Source organism: Frieseomelitta varia, unplaced genomic scaffold (assembly GCF_011392965.1).
Source record: "Frieseomelitta varia isolate USP_RPSP 00005682 unplaced genomic scaffold, Fvar_1.2 scaffold_976, whole genome shotgun sequence".
In the NCBI taxonomy this organism is placed as follows: Eukaryota; Metazoa; Arthropoda; class Insecta; order Hymenoptera; family Apidae; genus Frieseomelitta; species Frieseomelitta varia.
In genome coordinates this window covers 820662-837656 of record NW_025110785.1, presented here as the reverse complement: position 1 = coordinate 837656, position 16995 = coordinate 820662, and the positions used below count along the sequence as shown (strand labels likewise).

General features: G+C 46.3%; 1 protein-coding gene and 1 long non-coding RNA gene across 4 annotated transcripts in view; one reads left to right on the top strand and one right to left on the bottom strand.

Moving 5' to 3' along the window:
- Positions 1-14341, bottom strand: part of LOC122538233 (zinc finger protein 395) — a 161898-nt gene extending 147557 nt beyond the window's left edge. For both annotated transcript variants that reach the window (XM_043672135.1, XM_043672136.1), the window contains exon 1: positions 13038-14341. In XM_043672135.1, the coding sequence (XP_043528070.1) occupies positions 13038-13427 (390 nt within the window). In that variant the 5' untranslated portion in view covers positions 13428-14341. The remainder of the gene's footprint in view (positions 1-13037) is intronic.
- Positions 8497-10725, top strand: LOC122538237. Of its 2 annotated transcripts, none has more exons than XR_006308811.1 (2): positions 8497-9108; positions 9939-10725. It is a non-coding gene; the product is annotated as an uncharacterized LOC122538237 (long non-coding RNA). The 2 variants fall into 2 exon arrangements; XR_006308810.1 differs by having other exon boundaries at positions 8497-9225.
- Positions 14342-16995: the final 2654 nt, after the last annotated feature.

The following is a 16995-nucleotide window of genomic DNA, read 5'->3' as shown; positions in this document are numbered from 1 at the left end:
ATTGAGTGGTTGACGATCGTGAATTTCTGTCTGGATTATTTAAGAAACTCCGGATGGTTTCGAGTGGATCGGATTCAGATTGGAACTTGTCACAGTTTAAAACCTTGGATCTCAAAAGGGCCGACTTGACTTAATGCTGCAATTGTATTGCTCTGGTTGAAAAATAAATGTAACTTCTCTTAAATGTCGATTAGCGATTATCTGTCCTAATGATATAAAAATTACTCGCGCATCAATCTACACTTGATCAAACATCTGTCCGACAGATATCGATCCGCGAAGCTCCGATCTCTGATCTCTGCCGAAACAAGTGATTAATACTCCACCGACGAAACGCGATAACAAAAGATTCATAACTGTTCCAGTTCGCAAATCATTCGTCGCCCGTCAGAATTCTATCAGAGAGATAGAAAAGAAGAGGGGGAGAGAGAGAGAAAAAAAAACGGAAAAAGAAAGAGAAAAAGAAATGAATCCATTCCGCTGGCTTCATTCCGAACGCGTGATCCATTTCAAACAAATCGTGTGACGTTAAAACGCTGACAGTCACGGGTGACGCTCGACCAGTAATTTCTCATTCGGTCCGCGCGGTCTTAACGCTCTTGTTCTCGCCGGATTCTCTCTCTCTCTCTCTCTCTTCCTACTCTTTATGCGTCATTGTACGTCACACGTACCGGCCGTGGAAATCGACGCCGCGGGCTATTGTTCGAGATTTCACGTGCGCCTGGAAACGGAGGGCCGCGACGCGCGATCCCGGCCTTAAATTTATCAACTGTGTCACGATCGCCGTGTAAATTCGCAAAACCCGACGGAGGGAGAGAGAAAGAGAGAGAGAGAGAGAGAGAGAGAGAGAGAGAGAGGCGACACACGCTTCGAAAAAAAAACGCGTTCTTTCTGCTTCACGGTCTCGGATACGAAAGCGTGGCGTGGACAAAAGACGCGAAAACGGTTTCGGGGAACGAAACTTTCTTTTCTGGAGTAATTGGAGAAATTAATCGGTTTCTTCTGAAATCTTTTTCAGGAGGTACTTTTCGACTGGCTGTATATTTGCCTGTTTGAACGAGACGCTGTATAAATCGCGACAGAATTTTATACAAATAGAAATATTATATGTAGAATATTACTGTACAATATTCCGTACCGAGTGTTATCATGCATAGAATATTAAATATTAAACGTTTTACAAGTAGAAATATTATAGAAAAAAATTATAGAAGTGGAAATTTCATTTTTTATTTATTATATTTACCTTTTTGAAACACTGTGGATAAATTGTAATAGAATATTATAGAACACTGAACACGTTATACGTTACATTACCAAACAATATACGTAGAATATTATCATTAAATATGAATAGAAATATTACAGAGAAAGTTAAAGAAATTTCGAATGAGCAGGGAAATTTGTCATTTTGCAGCAAATTATCCTCCTGTTTCAGTTGGAGCATCGCGCCACCCAAGTTCCACGATTGGAACGTTGCGATAAAAAGAAAGAAAAAAAAAACAAGTCAACGCAACAGAGTGAAATTATGTATAACTAAAGTACTCCGTGTAACAGCCGCGTTTCAATGATCGGTATTTCCGTTCCTCTTGTCTTTTAGCATTCCCCCTCGCCGAAGGAAGGCATGTACCAAAAAGCAGGTCACGCAACGGCGATAACGGTAATCCCGTGCACTCGTGGTGCAACGGCGTTCGCGTGGAAAAGCAAACGAAGAAAAGTGTTCCGCTCCGCGTGTCCGAGGACGCGGATTTACAATGACCACGAACGGATTTACCGATCAGGGAATCATCGCGACCGTTACGAACGCGGTAATTTGGAAAACCCGTGTTAAATCGTTTCCCCTAACCGTGGTTTAGTAGAATCGTGGCGAATTAGATGAAGTCATCCTAAAGCAGCGGTTGCCAGTCTGTTTTCTTTCCCTCTACCTTTTCGATTTTATGGCTTTTCATTTAGGAGCGGAGTCCTTTCTACTCGTAAATCCCCATCCGTCCCTCAAAAAGTCTCTCTTTGTAAATCAAAACTCTGTAACTTTGTTTTCATGTCTTTTCTTTTTTTCGTGTTCTCCGCCAATATTATTTTTATTTTAAATAAAATTAAATCAAAGTGATGCTAATCTAAAGAGCTGATCCAAAGCGATCGAATACGTGTGAAATCACTTCTTTCCTCGCGTAACAGCCGATCGTTCGTAAACACACAATTACATCCGTATATTATTCCGACACGAGAGAAACAAAGTTCAATTGACCATAGTTTCTTACTTTGATTTCTAACTTGACCCGAAGAACGAAAAAGTTATCACAGCTGCTAGGAGTGACAAGCAAGACTCGGCCGCTTAAAGACTCTGGCTCTATCCACCTCTCCTCCCGCCTGACGGGGGAAATATCAAACAAAGAAAGTTTATCGTTCAACCGGAGCTTACTCATTCATCGAGTATGCGCGGTTATACCTACATCGAGACGACTGTGAAATCTAAGCACAGTGCACACGTACGCAAACACGCGTGGATACATGTACATGGTATATTGTGCATAAGAGAGTAGCAGCGATCCAATTGGCGGCGCGTTATCGAAAGGCGAGAGTGTCAACGTTCACCCGCGCGAAAGTGAAAATCTGGGGCTGCTGCCGGTCGTGGCACGAGCGAGAGATACTACTACGTGCTACGTTTGCCCGAGTGTGCCGGGTGAGGCGGGCGGGAAAAAGCCGACCCGCGCCGGTATCTAGGCTGCGACCCGGTTCGCGATATCATTTAGGTCATTCTGTTCAGCTGGGTCCAGCAGAACCGGGTAAACGCGAGGCCCGATGCAGCTCTCTCTCTCTCTCTCTCTCTCTCTCTCTCTCTCTCTTTTGCGCGCGCGCATACCTTTCTCGGACGCATGTGCGTGCCCCACGAACCGAAGGAAACGCCATCACACGTAGGTGTGTACGCGTGTCGCGCGCCGGCCGGGCTCTTTGTACACGCGGTGCGCGCGCCCCGCGTTATATCACAGGCGACGTTGCGTAAAATGTACGCTGGTACACACCGCTCCTCTCTTCAGTTACACGCTGACTGAGGAGAGCATGTGGCCGCCTTTCGCCCCTCTCCTGGCCCCCTTTTCAATCCAGATCCCCCCCCGGTTATGCCCCCAGCCCCGCAAACGTTGTCGGGTGTGTTCCGCCGCCTTCCTACGACTTTGCCCGACGCTTCTACCTCCTCGTCACCGTCTCTTCACCACGCCAACACCTCTCGCTCGAGCTTCTCGTTCTACGCGGCGAAAGTCTCGTTTTCGTTTTTTTTTTTTTTTAGGAAACCCCCTACCAGTTACGAGACTACCGGCAGTTCGATCGACTGGCTCTCCAGCCACCTGGAGAACGCGCGCGCGCGCGCGTTGTGGCCCAAGAGGCTCGAAATCGGTTAGATCGAAACGATTTTACAATCGGCTTGATCGATAAATCTTTCCCAACCGAGGGAGAACGACGAGTACGAAGGTAGATCGCGTCGTCCCACGAGGCTTTCGAAACATCTACCGATACCCACACGCGAGCATCTTGGCTCACAATGGGGACGTGTAATCGCGACGCTCGATTATTCAATCGCTGGAGCCAGATCATCCGGCTAATAATTGTCCGTTTTTATCTCCGTCGCGTAAATGATCGGACACGCCTTATCTCGTTCGTAGGAGTGACTTATTTACATTCGACCAGTCCTCTTAGATCATCCCCGAGCCTCCATATTCAACCAGGTACGAACACCTACGCTCTTATGTACCTACGTCCGCCGTGATGTATGAAAATCGTTTGATCGATGATAAGAGAGGCCATCTGTCCATCAGATCGTCGTATATATAACCGGAAGCTCGACGCGGTGGAAAATCGTGGAACACACCGGGTGGAATAAGCTCGCCTCTGTGCGAGGCAACTCTTTCTATGGGTTTTCTCAATATACACGCGTACACCGTCGTCGTCGTCGTGAGAGACTGACCGGACGCGGTGCGTTGCGCGTTGCATCCATTTGCCACAGGAACGCGAAACAGCGGCACGATATATGTACCTTTTTTCCTGTGAATCTCGCGCGTGTGCAACGCGGCACGCGCGTCCGTGTACACGATCGGTACCTTCTCGACCTACTTCTCTGAGAAAGGCCCGACCTCGCTTTTCTCTCCCGTGGCGGCAGATACGCGCCACTTTTCCTCGCGTCCTCGCGCGTGTCCTGCGCAACACGGCCGACGCGGTGCTAACTTTTCGTGCACTTCTCGCCGACGCGACACGAGGAGAATGGCAATATTTGCGCTATCCTGTACTGTTAGTCGTTTTTTTAGGATAATTTGAATAATCAATTACAATTTTTACTTATAAACGCACACTGCGTTTCACCGAGTGCCAAGAATAAATAAGAAAGATTGTGGATACTACGCTAAACGTACCAACATTTTGTACAGGGTGATTCACGTAACTCGCATGCTTGAAATAACTTTCATGTTATTACGCGTCTAATGGCGGCGTGTCAATATTTTTGTGTGTGTGTTGAAGGGATCTTGAAATTTTCAAGATTATCTTTACTTCAAGTAAAAAAAAAAAAAAAAAGAAGTATCAACTTACATTGGTCGTAAACCTAATGGCGAAGGAGATATTTTACAATAATTTGTAAATCGAGGATGAAAACTGCGTCGAGCATATTAGGACTGTATGGACACAAACGGTGTGTATGTTGTCCGTGAAGTGCCGATAGTTCTCTCGTTCGGTTTTTTACTTTCGTCGGAGAGAAGTTTCAAATGATGGAATGCGAATATGGGTTAAACACTTATATTTAACAACTACATACAAGGTTGAATGATGACTGTCTGACTGATGCTGTGTACTGTATAATTGCTGTATGAAATGAGCTAATATCGTGACTGCGTGCCTGTGCTTATACAGGTAGTACCAAACTTCCTTCGTACCTCGGGCAAAGATGTTCTTTCCTTTGTTTTGCTCATGCCGATCTTTTCCATATCCCAGTCCCTTCTTCAATGCAGGAGAAAGTACAATTAGAGGGAACGACAGGGAAATTGGGAAGGTCGGCATGGTTATTGCCTTGACCGTCAATAAAATCCCTTGCCAGATGTTGGAGTGAGTTATGGCTGTCGTAACTGTCGTTTACCTGTCCGAATAGCATGTTCTGTCCCAGAACAAGGACCATTTGCTTACGATAATTTATAAACACAAAGCGATCTCGCACAATTTTGTAATCGCGGAATCAATAAATTAACAGCATTCTGAATTGATTGTGCACTGATTACATTATACACTCTGTGCCATAACCGATTATCAAATGACCGATTATGAAATAAAGATCTTCTTGCAAGAAAAACACAGGTAATTGCCAATTTTATTAACAAGAAACGATGCACAAAATACTTACATAATGAAAGGAATGGGGGAAATCATATTTTAATCGTTTTGAACGAGATTTAATTGAACAAAAAAAAAAAAAAAAAAGAAACGAAAAAAAACAATAAATACAATTTCAAACCGGTTATTTGACCAGGCGTTGGTACGTTTAGCGTTAATGGTACGATTAATTACGATCGAACATTTAGCAGAGTTTGGCAAACGTTGGTCGAGTAATGAATAAATACTATTGCGCGCGGCGCTCTTCCTATATTAACAGAAATCGCTAGAAAGTCCCGGGGGACTTGGCTGATGCATATTCCGCCATGTATCGCCTCGCCGCGTGCAAGGTTACATTATCGATCATAATTTACGACGCGCGCGCTACGTTGGTTACGTCAATGCGGCTCCGTTTACGGCCAATATTATCGGGCGGGAGCGAAGACGCGTGTGAACTCGCGCGTGTTGTGCCCACGATCCGCGATCAGCTGATTTCGCGCTTCGTGCTCGTTTCGCAAACTCTCTCTCTCTCTCTCTCTCTCCCTCTCTCATCGCGAGAATTCAAAGGAAAGGTTCCCAGACGTTCAGCCTCTATCGCAACGATAACTGAGAAAAAAAAAAAAACCGCTCGTCCCCGAATTATGTATAATTACCTCGGCTTCGTTCGCGTTCGTTCGATCAAGGACGCCGGTTTTGGCACGAATTTCAAGCGGCATGCCGATTTACTTTCACGCGGACAATGAAATTTCGTTCACGGCCAAACGCCGTAAGTATTTACACACGCCGAGTTTAAACAACGGGCGGAGCGAGGAGCGTCGGCGTGCAACGTCGCCGAGCGTGGGCGATCGAGCTCGAATGGTATCGAAGAGACGGAGGATTCCGGGTTGATCATACCGGCACGCGCGTCCCGTTTTTGCAATTTCGCGCCGTGTCACGTCGGCGTGTGCAACTTATTGCGAGTCGGCGTTGCGTCTCGCGCGTACTACGCGACCGTTTCGAGGAGGAGGGAGAGGTGGACCTTGCCAACGATCGTGCAGCATACGCGCGGCATTTGTACGTACACACGGTCGTTCTAATATCCAAGGTAATTGTACTCGGGCGTGCTAATGATTGCAACACGGGGGCGCAATCGCGGTAAACCAAATCGGAAGGTGCGCGATCGAGTAGGAGGGAGCGAGAGAGGTTGGAGGAGCGCGAGCCAGGCAGAGAGAAGGCGTTGCATTGTAAACTCTATGACCGACTTTACGAGCGATCGGCTAGGATGCAGTGCCTCCGACGGTCGATCGGCGCAACCTAGCCGCCATGTTGTTTCCAAACCCGAAATCAAGCTCGCGTTCTCGCGTTCTTTGCAAAGAGAAAGGTAAAACCCCGACCACCGGCTGGTACCTCGAAATTATGACATAACTTCGGTTTCGCTGTTTCGTGATCGTTCTTTTTTTTTTCTCTCTCCTTTAAAGGGGAAAGAGAATTCGTCGCTACGCAAAGAAAAAGATATTTCCTGGTTGGTAGGTTCGACGTATTGACTCTGTTCAATTTGTGCGACAGCATTTTAATTTCAATTTCGACGATTGCGATCGTCTGCGCGTACTCTAGCGTCCTCCGATTTTTACCGATCGAGTCGATGCTAAACAGACGCTCGTTTCTCCGTGCCAATCTTTTCCGTGAAATCTGTTTCATTCCACGTTCGAGGAAATACGTTAAATACAAGGAATAATGTTGAAATGATTACATAAATTAAGATACCGGATCTAAAAAACGAGGAAGCGTTCCGAACGTAGATTTAAAGTGGGTTTAAATAAATGCCACTGTACTGTCCTAACTTGACCGAAACCTAAATTCCAGCTACCAATTCGTTTAAAATTTTCTACTCTATCGAATCCTGAAGCAAAATATACGCAATAATTCTCGTTTAGAAACAAAATTTCACGGGGCAGAGAGTTATAATATTGCAGTGTGCGTCTGTTTCTAGCTTCCAGTCGGCGTACAGCGACTATAGACAGGCAGAGAGACGCCTCGCCGGCCGGCCGGCCGGCCCATGACTATACGTTACTACTTATGCAGAGTGGCCATCCGTGATCCATCTTGCGTAACCTATTTACCGGCAAAGTGGTACAAGCACGTATGACATAATCCCGTGCAACAGAGCACGCACTGTAGACTTCGGTCTGTTCGGATACTATTTTAAATAGCCCGTGCTACTGCGACGCGCATGCTCGCCGGCACGCCGTTGTGCGCGGCGTTACGCAAAAATAAAAATACACGGGAAAGGGAATCGCAGGCCGTGTGTGAAATGAAAAGATACGCGAAACGATTATTTTATCGTTGGTTACGCGGGTAACCTGCTCATTTGAGAAAAAATTTGTTTTTATTTCTAACCGTAACGTAACAATCCGAACGCCACGCAACAGAAGACACTTTGGTGAACTTCGTATTCTGACGGCTACGTAGAACTTTGCATTGCAAAGTAGTAACAGGAATTAGCTAGAGAGATCTCTGGAATTTTACTACGTCTGACGTATATAATCAACTTTTTCCCCCTTTATCTATCCAATTTAATTGACAGTCGACGAGCTCACATCGGACGATGACGCCACTGTAGGCGCCACGCGTGATTTTACACTCTGTAAATTCCTGAGAGAACGTGTCAGCTTCTGGTTAAGTGAAAGTGGTCTATCCGTATCGGTTATGGAGCGTTAAACCAACGTACGATCCAAAAGAGTCCATTATTCGTTCATCGAGATCGAAATCGAGTTCCATTTCGACGTGGAGAACTCTTGTCCTTCGACTAGACTGTAAACAACCGCGTTTTATCCGGATAAAAAAAACAAATATATATCCACCGCACACTCGATCAAACTCCCTTCACGATCAATTTCCCTCGGTCGAGTTCGTAACCTCGAAACGAACGGACACGCGACGAAAAGAGACGAGAAGGAGAGGTTAGAGAGATCGAGAGAGAGATCGACCACCTGCTGCTGAGCGTGGCCTCTGAGCAACTAGAGCAATGAATTACACCACGATCTCGTCTCGAACTGTCGGCAGCTGTTCGACGAACGTTTCTTCTCTCCCATGGCGGAGAGAATGAAAACGGGATCCTCGCGAGGATTTCCCGCGCGAGAGCCGGGCAACGAACGAACGTACGTACAAAAAAAAAAGGGGGGACATAAAATGCACGGAAGATAAGGCCGCTTATACTTAACCGGAAGCGTCAGTGGCGGCACGAGAGATAGCACGAACGATCGTGTGGTATGAAGGAAACATCCGCGTCAGCCAGCTGGACAAGCCTGCACGCATACCGACACTTGTTTACATCGCGAACGGTTGTTGCGGATGCGCCCTGTATGTATGTACGTGCGTGTAGAGGAATCCGGGGCCAGTTAGGTTTGGTAAGCCGGTGGTGGTGTGCCAGGGATATCTATCTTTGGCTCCACGCACGAAGTGCGCGCGCGCACACCGGCCATCTCTTGCTCAATCGTCTCACGCCCGTGTCGGTGACCAGTGACACCGTTAAACGCGACCATTATTTCGAATGCGCCCCGCGGGTAGGATATTTCCGTGGTGACCGTAGATAGAGCCGATGGATCGCGCCGTTAACGACGAAACGCACTCCCGCCGTGGAACGTATTACACGTATCCCCAGTGTTGTGCTATCTTTCAGCCGCAGTGAAATGCACGCGTCAGTGATCCTCAACTTTCGCCGCTCGTGGCTAGTTTGATCGTGATTGTTGGTCGCAATGGAGTGATTAGGACGACGTTGGAAGGGTGAGCGTTGTTTGACGACTACGGCCGCGATATCAGAGCTACGAGGATTTGTAAAGGGGCAATTTTGATAGAGTTGCATGAAGTCTGAATAGGAAAAGATCGGAATATATTTGGCAGGTAACATAAAATTACCGAAAATATAGTAAAATATAGTATCATAAAAGTCCGAAGATATAGTTTGATGAGGTTGCATGAAGTCTGAATAGGGAAAGATTGAAATATATTTGGCAAGTAACATAAAATTACCGAAAATATAGTAAAATAGAGTATCATAAAAGTCCGAAGATATAATTTGATGGGGTTGCATGAAGTCTGAATAGGAAAAGATCGGAATATATTTGGCATGTAACATAAAATTACCGCAGATATAGTAAAATATAGTAACATAAAAACCCGAAGATACAGTTTGGTGGGGTTGCATGAAGTCTGAATAGGGAAAGATCGGAATATATTTGGCAAGTAACATAAAATTACCGAAGATATAGTAAAATATAGTATCATAAAAACCCGAAGATATAGTTTGATGGGGTTGCATGAAGTCTGAATAGGGAAAGATCGAAATATATTTGACATGTAACATAAAATTACCAAAAATGTAGTAAAACCGAGTTGAGATTTTTAAAGATTTCGCTGTATACGGCTTTGATTCTAGGTAATAAAATACGCCAGATGCATATTCGATTAATTATTGATTAACCTTCCTTTTCCTGCTAAATAAATTCGATAGTGAAATTTCCAATGTAATCAAAAAACAGAAATTCGCTTCGATTTTCGACCCCTCTAAGCCACCTTGAAACGCTTGTACGTGATCTTTATTATTATAATTTCAGGATTCGTTGAAATTCTCAAAACAAGCGCAGAAATGGACAACACTTTGGAGGATAGCGACTAGTGGTGGAATGCAAGTATCTACTGACACACTGTCATGGCTGAAAAAAGGCTGATCGACCGGTGTCGAAGTGTCGAATCGCGAAATGGACGTTACGAGACTTGCACGATGCAAGATGTTTGCTAGAGCGAAGGTACACGACAGACACGGCGGAACGCACGGAAGCTTTAAAATTACCACTTACGCGTACTTACACTAACAGATAAATGCCGTCCGAGTATTTACCGATTCACGCTTCGGTAACCTTCGACGTCACTAAAAGTCAGCCATGTACGTTCGCTTACACGTTGCATGTATAAACAGGTAACGACGTGGAGAAGCCGACTTGCGTCAGAGTGGTAATATCGGTGCATTAATTATGGCGATTAAAGATTACGGACGATCGCCACGTGAATCAAGAAAAACGGCGATATACGAGAAAAAATACACGTGCTGTTACGTACGTGATGTTTAAAATTAATCGCAATTGCAATCGACGAAGATTAAGATGTATCTCCAACGGAGATCGCTGTTACACGTGTCACGTGTGTAACGCGTTCATTGTAAACAAGGATCGCATGATTTTCATTCATAGTTAAATATATATACTCTCGTTTGACGTTGAGGACAGTAAGAAGTTACCCCTTTTCTAAAACTCGAGAGTTTTCTACGTAGTAACTTCGGACATAGTAACAATTGCCGTACATGTGCATGTGCATCAAATAAGAATAAATACTGTTGAAAGGTTATCTATATTTAATCCTACCATCATCTCCCCTCTTCGTACTTTCCGCGGTCAGGCTTCTTCCTTAGGAAGCTACTCAAAGAAATACACGAACACTAAAAATTTTAGACGAATCTGTATTCTGTACGTCCAGTCTTTGACATTCGTCGTTGGATAAGAACAGGGTAATTCGATCGTTCTTCTGCTATCGCCGATTTACGAAGCAAATCGATTTTCCGGCCAAACTCGTGCGAAACAGACACGTAACTGCATATATTGCCGGGCGCAAAAATATCGGAACCGGACACTTCGGTTCTGACCAGATCCGGTTCATTTTTCCTCGCGGAGCGGAGCATGAACGCGCGCGCAGCAAAGTTTCCACGAAATGGAACCGCGGTCACGCCTGAGCTACCTAACGGAGGTAGAAAGATATTGCGCTAATGCGTTCCACGTGGGGTCACCGGTAGCTGGTGCACAGGCCAGCACTACCGTACTCACTTTGCGCATAAAACCGACCTCTCCCGCATCCACGCGCGCATACACACACGCGCGCGGGGAAAAAAGCCTCGGCTTTACGAACAGGCAGCCTAGCATACGCCAGTGCCTCTCATTACGAATCTAACCGCGCCCACGTAGCGGTATCGAGGCTACGTATATTTCTCTGCCACGCCTGACCGACCGTAATAGCGCTATCCCTCGTTTTATGGGGGTATTTATTGCGTTGCGTTCGCTACGCTTTTCTACGAATCTGCAAAAAACTGAGTTGCGGCTCTCGGCAGCCAAGAGAGTCCGTATACGCGTACGCGTACACGCGCGTGTGTGTGTGCGTGTGTGTACGCGCGTGCACGCAGGCGCGCGAGCGCTGCCACTTCGCGGATTCTATCTGGCCGTAACTTGAGAAAGGCGTGTCGAAAATCCACGGACTGGCATCGCACTCCGCGTATCGTGTGACTCCAATATCGGTCGGCGGATGCGCCACGAGGCGCAGGCATTTCCTTCTGTTAACCCATTCGTTAACCTGTTATTCGTTCGTTAGAAGTTATACCGTCCTCTCCTTCACCCCCCCCCCCTCTCTCTCTCTCTTCTGTCTTCCTACAATTCCCTTGGCCAGTTGCACGATCATACATCAGCTTCACTCTCGAATATTCTCGAATACGACAGCCGCGCGGAGAGAAAACAAACTCTATCGTGCGTGCAGTTGCGCTTTGCGGCGCGGCGTTCGTGTCCAGATAAATGGCAAAGTAACGCGTTTGCCCCTTCTAGCCCTGTGTGTATGCCTGTCCTGCGCGCCGGGACGGGGGGAGCCTGAATGTTCCTGCTCATGCGCGTTGCGTAAATAGGACAGCCACCGGTATAGTCCGCTCGTGAAACGGGGTCACGAAAATTAAATTTTCTAATTAACGGCACGCACGCACACACCCACCCGGTAACAGCCGGCTGTCACACCGGGCCGCGTGCTATTCGCGGTTCTCGCCTCTCTCTCTCTCTTTCTCTCTCTCTCGCACGTTTTCTTGGCCGATTTTGCCAAGCTGTCAAAGCATTTTGTCGTCTTCGACTCGTCGAATAAACACACGCACGACGTCTCGCTGCGATACGTCGAGCATGTCATCGATACCCGGTGGACATCGATGGCGTGTGTTATCGCGTGCCGTAAATGTGTTCTCTTCCTCGCTCTTTGAAAACACGCCGTGAAACGCCGCGTACGGCGGAACACAGGCTGGGTACGCGCATGCGCGCTCGCCAGGCGTTTGATGCGCGCTAACCTGTGCTCCGATGCAACCGAGACCCGGCGGCGGTACGGATGACGTATCAAACCTCGTTATGCCTAACATGCCTCGCCGACGCTTTGTTCGGTCTTTTTCTCTTTAAACGTATACGTACACGTATGTACGTAACGAGGCGATGCACGAACACTTCCGAGAACAGGAAAGAAACGTAGTCGTTACACCGATGCAAATAAAAAGCAATGTTTCGACCTATTCCTAATTCTCCCCCCACTTTCTTTGCGCCATTTCCTACTCCACTGGATTTATCGCGCGTTACGTGTGAAACTTAATGGCTGGCTTTTTAGAAATGTAAAAATATAAAAATTGGTTGTTTATTCGATCCGAAACGATCGGCACTGAAACAAAAGAAAAGTGAACAAACGACGCGATAGATTTGTCGTCGAAGACAGCAAGTACCACGTTTAAAAATAGCTGCGTCACATCCGCCGCTCGAGGGTTACCCCAATACGTGCTGCGAGAACTCTCCGGAACGCGCGCGAAATTAAACGTAAAATAAAAGAGAGAAAAAACAAGGGGGAGAGAGAAAAGTAGGAGAAGAAAACTCGCTCACCTCTTGGCCGGTCGGCGCAATTATCACGTCCACCTCGTCGAGATGCTCGCGGTGTTGCGTGACCTCTGCGTGAATTTCCCGTCCGTTGTACGTGAGATAGACCTTCTGGCCGGATACGAGGCGCGCGCTGGTGACGGAGCCGAAGCCAGGGCCGATCAGGTCGCGGTCAGAGTATTCGGTGCTGGGACTCGGCGGCCGACCGCCGGGCACAGAGTCGAAACGCACGGAGTAGCGAGTCTTCGGTGTAATGCTGAGGCCTGACTCGGACGCGGCTGACGCCGGCGTTTTTACGGCGTGAATGACGCCACTGTAGTACTTCCCGTCCTCACCGGGAGCACACACTCGGGTGCCGATAATACTACGTTTTGCCAGCCTCTTGCCCGTCGACATTATTCGTGGTTGTCTAAGAGTTGAACAATCTCTCGGCGGCTCTCGATTTCGATCGTATCGATTCGAACGTTCGACAAAAAGATTCACACGCACTCGATGATACCGTTTCACAGCGAAACACCGTCTACCGGATCGTTTTCGAAGGTGTCTCGCGCAAGTTCGTCTCTCGTGTAGATCATCTGCGCAAACGATCGAGACCTCACTCTTCGATCACAGAGATTCACGTTGAAAAGCATACGCGTTACGCAGCGAACGAACCGGAAGTGAAAGAGAAGGTAGCTTCGCGCGCGACCTTTTAGGCAGTTCGACGCTTTTTCCGTAGAGAGGCGATCAGAGACGCGATTCTGTATCACGGAATCGATCAAATATTTGAAGGAAAAAAAAAAGAACACTCGCAGGGAACACTGGTTTTTCTTTTTTTTACACGCTCGTCGTGCGTAAATTCTTCGATTCTCTTCTTCTTACTTGGCCGAAGCTTCGCACTGTAACAGTACTGTCGCTCTAAGTCATTGTTTCGCGACGAATCGCGTACACGCCGGTGGATAAATCGGGCAGTTTTGCGCGAAATCGCAGTCGGCGAGTGGCAAGCGCGATCCTAAACCGAGGAAGGACGCGGTGGCCTTCGCGGCCTGAACACAGAACTCAACGTATCAACAAAACAGCGTGCACTGTTGCCTGCATTCGTCACGCCGTCCGCATGTTCGAGGCACTTCGTGATTGATTTGTGATAATACGTTGACGTGCACGCGGTAGATAGCATAATATATGACTGACGCTTGCCGGTGAGTAGAAATCCGACGCTACACGGTGACCTGAACGAACAAGCGGTACACGATACGATGGTTTACGGGCAGGAGTAGGACTCGCGGTACCCGACATGTGACGCACAGCTGAGATACCGAGAGGGACTGAGGACAGACTACCAAGCGGCTTTCACTGCGCCGGCCGGCCGCCCGCCCGCCCGGGAAAAACAGCTGATAGATAACAACAAACCCACGTGACCCGGCCTCGAGCACCGATTGGACGCGCGCGCTGACCTACTTACTCCTATTGGCCGTCCGCCCGGACAACCAGAAGAACGGGAAAAAATCGCAGACTAGAACCTTAGCCAAAGCACTCAGCTTGTCAAGACCTTCCACTTTCTCAGCCCTCTCCTCTTTTCGTACGACTGTACTCGGCGTCCCTTCTGGCGTCCCTGTTTTCCCACCGCGCGCAAAATACATCGGTCATGTACGATTCCGTGCGAAATTCAGCACGCCATTGACTCACTCTGTCGTACCGACGTCGAGATACTTGACAGAGTATCGACAACAGTCGAGTTTCCATGACTTTCATGAACGATAGTTTTGTAATCAGCTGGCAGTTAAATACACAAAGCGGTCATTTTGTCATCAGCTGAGAACGCCTGTAACGAAATCCAAGCGAGTGTTCGGTCTGTCGATGTGCGCAGAACTCGCCAAAGAGCTTCGCTCCGTAAGACATTCCCACTGCCGCTCGTATGCCATACTGCAACATTTTTTTCATGAAATACCACGAGTTCCGTCCAAATTCTTACTTTCCGGGAAAGCGTCGCCTGTACGAAAAGAAAGTCTGCGCGCCTTGTCGCAGCGGAAGTCGTTTTAGCAGAGAAAAATCGTGTTTATGGTTCAGCTGTCAGTAGAAGGCGGCCATTTTACGTCAGCTGAGAAGGTCGGTGACGACACACGCCGAGTGAAATATCTTTCGCGTGGTGGTCGGAGCTTCGGAGAATTGTGTGTATCCGAGAGAACCTTAACTTACAAAACTACTTTCGAAGCCTTGCTGCATCGTCCATCAACAATTTATTTAAACAATTTGTCTATCACATATACAAAATTCAACAAAAACATACGAGTTGAAATTGGATGAAAATTGTTCGAAATTTTACATTTGCTGCTTTCTCTACGTGATATTCTTCCCTGACGATGAAAAATCACCGTGCATTCAACGTTCGATCGTAACAATGTCAAATTGGCAATTTCGTGTCAGCTGAGGGCGCCAGTGACGAAATACGACGGAGTGGATAGTCTGCGACAGCTACGATGCACGCATCCATGTACTCTCCTAGTTGTCCGACGTGTATAACAACTCTCGGAAACCGGCAGACGACCGTCATGTTTTGTGTGTTCCTAGTGAAACTTCGAAATTTCGTTTTTTGCCAACTTGATTCTTGTTAAAAACAGACTGTGTGGCTGTATCGATAAATCGATCGAATCCGGCTTGGTCGGTAAGGTGAGGCAGTTGCAATGCCATACGGTATGTGCTTGTCATGGCGGCGTGGAGGACGAGCAATGAAAATGGCCGGAAGATGCAAGGGGGCAGTGGGGAGGGATGGTAAGGCCGAATAGAAGGCAGCGGTCCACACACGTTCTCAGCAGCCTATCCTAGATTTATTTCCGTGGACGTTGCGCAATAAACGCTTCGCTGTTAGCTCACTGAATGCTACCCCTCGTTTGGCTCCGAAGAGATGCCAAGGGCTAGTGAGTATAACATTAATTTAATTGTCACCGGTTCCCGTTTTTTTCGTCGTGTAAAACGGCTTGATTACGCCCGTTGTGTACATGCGTTGTAACGTTACTTCTTTCTGCCGGTTTAATGGAGACTTAGTCATCTTTGTGTCATATTAATGAGCTTGTTTAACGCTGTCCACGTTTCGGTGTTCGCATGGAAACACTTTCCACACGATGAATTTCGAAACGAAGTACACTCGCTTCTTACGGCGCGCGGAATTTTTACGAAAGATTTTCATCAGTTTTGAAGTATAATCAGTTGAACGAAGAATCGAGGAAGTAGAAGATCGTGCGGTTTACAACGCACTTTCACTGTACCGACCGTGGAAAAGCTACGAGGAAAAGTAAATCACGATTTAATTGTGTTTGAAAGCAACCGTGTTTCGAAGCAACGGAGTTTCGGTTTTGTAACAATGAAAATCTTATTTATATATTTTCAATAATCTATAACTGTTATCTATATCTGTTAAACTATATATCTAAATGTATATATGTATCTATGTATATATGTAAATACATCAATGTGTACGTAAATATATATTAGACTTACGTTCTTATTAAGACAAAATTATTCTATCTTAATGCCTTATTTAAATACACGTATAAATTGCATACGTTTCAACGGAGAAGCGTGCAACGATGTAGATAAAAAGAATTTGCATTTTAATTGCTGAATTAACTGTGTCGCGAATATCAATTTGAAGAAATTCATTGAAATTATCTTGGTGAAAAGAATGCAAGTACATTGTTTCTTCTCCTAATTCTAAGAAAGTTCTCAACAAGAAAAATATCAATATTCCTCTTTATGTAAAACCAACACTTATCACAAAATTCACAAAAATTCGTCACGTTTTAAAAGCAACTTCTAAAAATAAAATTCGCTTCTAATACCTATTTTCTATTGACACTCGCCAAGTTTACCACGGTCATCGGTTTTGGTTTGCGGTTATGTTATTTTTTGAAGAGTTACTATCCGTGTTTATACCTATGAAAGTATCATCTTAAATTATTTCACATAAAATGATAAATAACGTATGACA